This window comes from Lucilia cuprina, chromosome 4 (assembly GCF_022045245.1).
Source record: "Lucilia cuprina isolate Lc7/37 chromosome 4, ASM2204524v1, whole genome shotgun sequence".
NCBI classification, from domain to species: domain Eukaryota; kingdom Metazoa; phylum Arthropoda; class Insecta; order Diptera; family Calliphoridae; genus Lucilia; species Lucilia cuprina.
The window spans coordinates 57,457,606-57,462,002 of NC_060952.1; the positions used below are offsets into that span (position 1 = coordinate 57,457,606).

The 4,397-nt window shown below is 32.6% G+C and overlaps 1 protein-coding gene across 1 annotated transcript; it reads left to right on the forward strand.

The window, feature by feature from the left end:
* Positions 1 to 3,144: 3,144 nt before the first annotated feature.
* Positions 3,145 to 3,585, forward strand: LOC124419220. The gene has a single exon (XM_046947839.1). It carries the CDS (start codon positions 3,145 to 3,147, stop codon positions 3,583 to 3,585), a length of 441 nt encoding a protein of 146 aa, XP_046803795.1.
* The last annotated feature ends 812 nt before the right edge of the window (positions 3,586 to 4,397 follow it).

Genomic DNA, 4,397 nt, shown 5'->3' on the forward strand with positions numbered 1-4,397 from the left:
AATAAAGAGAACATAGCTGCCAAAGTAGAAATGCACACAAGAGTCTTGGTTGAATAGTTTCAGGATAGCTGCCCTCTGCAAGAGCTGAGTATCGTAGTAAACTTGGTGAATACAAGAAAGTTGTTCGTAAAGCCAAACGAGACTCCTAGAAACTTTTTTGTGAACAGTATACAACGTAAATGACATATCGATGATAAAAAATTCCTATCCAACCGGAATATATGGTCGATGGCACGGTCAGGAGGCTGGAGGATATGGAGGAGACAATGAAACTACTAATGGACTCTCATTTCCCACCCAGTATATCGAATAATATCAGATGGAGGCGGGACTGGTTACCATACATCTGTCTCAGATATTTACATGCATGCTTGAAATTCACATATACCCCCATTAAATGGCAGGATGACAGGGTAAAATTTATACCCAAGACCGATAAATCATACGTCCTTCAAAAAAGATGGCGGGGTATATTGATTTTGTCATTCCGTGTGTAACACATCGAAATATTGCTCTAAGACCCCATAATATATATATATATATATATATATATATATATAATATATAATATATATATATATATATATATTATATATATATAATTATATATATATAATATATATATATATATATATATATATATATATATATATATATATATATATATAATATATATATATATATAATATATATATATATATATATATATATATATATATATATTATATATATATATATATATATATATATATATATATATCCTGGGACCTCGAAAGATTCTAAAACGATCTAGCTATGTCCGTCTGTTTGTTGTTGGCACAATAGCGTCCACAAAATAAGACATATTGAGATGAAATTTTCCAAAAATATTTGTTATAGATCAGAAAAGTTTGGTATTGAAAATGTGCAAAATCGGTCAACGCTTTCACATAGCCTCTATACAAATGTACCCCCCGAAATATTGTATAAAGAAATTCAAATATTCACAAATTTGTTGTTTAAGAAGCAAATACCATAATTGGCCCTACCCCCCATATAAGGTACCCTTCAGAAAATGACTTAAACGCTGATTACTGGCTTAAAGTAAGTAAAGTAAGTAAGTTTTATACAAGCCAAAACCTGTCTACTAAATTTTATTTGGATTGGTCCATAATTGGCCCTACCCCACATATAAGGTTCCCTTTAGAATATGACTAAAAAGCTGATTAATGGCTTAAAAATGGAAATATAGCGATGAAATTCGACATACATAAGTTTCGCGCGAGCCAACATCTCTCCACCAAATTTTATGTGGATCGGTCCATAATTGATCCTACCCCCCATATAAGGTCCCCTTCAGAAAATGACTTAAACGCTGATTACTATATAGCGATGAAATTTGACATTAGTGAGTGTCTTACTAGGCAAAACCTCTCTATGAAATTTTATAAGAATTGGTTCATAATTGACCCTACCCCCCATACAAGGTCCCCTTCATAAAATTACTTTAACACTCATTACTGGTTTCAAAATACGAGTACTGTCGAAGTCCGGTCAGGCCTCGTTGAAGACGATTTGATCGATCTCCATGACGATCTTATCGACTTCGACGACGGCCTTAACGACCTTGACTGAAGGTCTCCAAACACTTCCTAAAGGCAATATTTTAGGAAGTGTTACGAGGAAGCCGGCTTGGCGCCGAAGAGGATCGTCTTATAATTAACCATCCCGAACGACTCCCGGTCAAAGTGGTTTTCTAAATAAATTAAAAATCAAAAAAAAACGCACTCCCGGTGCTCCAATTAATTGAAAAAAATAAAACCAACAAAAACAAAAAAAGTGTTTCAATTTCCACCAACCAACACGTAAGTAGAAATAAAATTCCCTATTTTATTAGTGTGCATAGTTCAATTCTGTTATTGAACAACTTTGTTAATTTCTTAACAAAGTAAAAACAAAAACAACAAATCTCCAAAATAAGAGTTGAAATTTGTTTATGGTCCTTTTTGAATCACAGTGAAAGTGCTAAATTAATTGAAAATTTATATAAAAAATAATAAGTATAGTCGCGAGAATTCCCATTCTTCACATACATAATTATTTTTTATATATAAAGTTCATTCTATTTAGTGCAAGAACTAGTGATTTTTATTGTTTTGTTTCCATCAAAACATTGTTGAATATTGCACATACATACTTACTAAGATTTACAATATTATTATTTAAAAATATTAAAGTAAATTTGGTGGTGGTTTTTTGTTTATTTTATCTCTTAAAATAACAAAATATATTCTCTTTTTTATACGCTATACCGTAGCTATAACAAAAGAAAGTAAAAAACAAAGAGACAAAATAAACATATATACAAACATACATTACATATATTCATTATTGTGTTTGTTGTAATTTGTGTGTTCCCTACACATTGTGAGTCGGTCTGATTAGTTCAATACTAATTATAACATCGACCTAAATTTTTAATTAAATTTCGAGTAAAATCTTTTTGGAAAAATATTTTCGCGAATTAGCGGTCACCCTACGCTGTTAGATCCGGCATATTAGGTACAATATAGCACCTGTAAACGGAACTATTTTGCAATATTTTTTCAATTAAAAGATTTTTTATTTAACTTTTTAGAAATATTTTTTCGCGATTTAGCGGTCACTCTACACAATTAGATTCGGTATATTAGGTACATTATAGGACTTGTATACCGAATTTTTTTTCTCAATATTTTTCAACCTACGGTCAAATTAGATAATATTAGTGCAGATCACTTACTGTTCTACTTGTTAGTTGTTCTTTTCAAGGATTTGGCTTTTTCGATATTATTTTTCCTATTTGGCTTTTTAATTTTCCATTTTAAACAATTTATTTGAACTTTTTCAATAATGGGCTCCACATGATGTGCTAAGTTCGCTTTAGAATGCGATAATTTAGTTGGATCTTGTTCCAAGTTTGATATAACTCCATTGGAAAATTTAACCGAGTCACTTCTCGAGACGAAATTGCAGTCCCTTGAAAAGGACTGGCAATCAGTTCGAAAAGCCTTTGAGGATTTATTTTTAACTAATGAGAATATTATTCCTGAGAGCGAAAAATGCACGGCAAAAGTAAGATTTGGATCGGTTAAGGACGAATATCAACGTACCAAGGCTAATATGATGGACCAATTGAAGATGCACAGAGCTTCTAGTAATCAAGGTCTAAAGCCCGATCAACCGACCAACTCTACTTTGTTCAATACTTCGAATATGTATCCCATTAATGCCACATTTAATGATTCGGATATTTGTATAAAGGTTCCTCCTTGTGTTACTCAGGAATTTTATGGGGGTTATGAAGAATGGCCATCATTCCGCGATATGTTTACCGCCATTTATGGTAATCACCCTCGATTGACACAGGCTCAAAAGTTATATCATCTAAGGAATAAAACAAAGGGCGAAGCAGGTAGTATTGTAGCTAAATATCCACTTTCAGATCAGAATTATTTACGGGCGTGGGACGCGTTAAGGGCGCGATATGAGAACAAGCGCATTTTAGTAGATAATCAGTTGAAGATTCTATTTAATATACCAGCAGCAAAGGCTGAAATCTATTAACAGGATTCAAACTACCATTAGCGATTGTTTATCAATTTTAAAGGCTCATGGTATACGAACCGATCAATGGGATCCAATCCTAATATATTTGTGTTCCACAAAATTACCTGATGAAACATTAGCTCTTTGGGAGCAATCGTTGAGTTCTCCAACTTGTTTACCTTCCTGGGCAGAAATGGAAGAATTTTTAACAAATAGACATCAGGTAATGGAAAAAATATCCACATTCAGAAGTCAAAACCCAGCTTATGTTCCATATCATAATCAGGGTAGAAATTATAATATCTCTTCACAGCAGAATAAAGCTAGATATGAAAACCCGAACAAAGAAGCTCAATCGAAGAATGATGATATGCTTTGCAAATTATGTAATAAAACACATATAATTCGGAATTGTCCTAAATTTCAAAACTTTTCAGTAAAACAGAGAATTGACTATGTAGAAAAGAACAAAATTTGTAGTAATTGTTTGTCTTCAGCTCACACAAATACAAATTGTCAAAGCGTTTTTACATGTGTCCAGTGTAAGAACAAGCACCACAGCTTACTTCATTTGGATAATTATTCCAATAATAAGAAGAATAAAGCAAATAAAAACAAAACGTCCAATACGTTTCAAGCAAAGATCCTTCTACAGGAATTGTGGCAAGATGGGGTCGAATGGTATGAAGATTCTTTCAAGGTGGAACATTTTCTTAGAAGAGTTTATACACATAAGATCCATTCAAATCCCCAGATGGATCCATTTCCATCCAGATAGCAAAATCCAGATCCATGGTTTCTGTGATGCATCTGAACAAGCCTATTGCGCA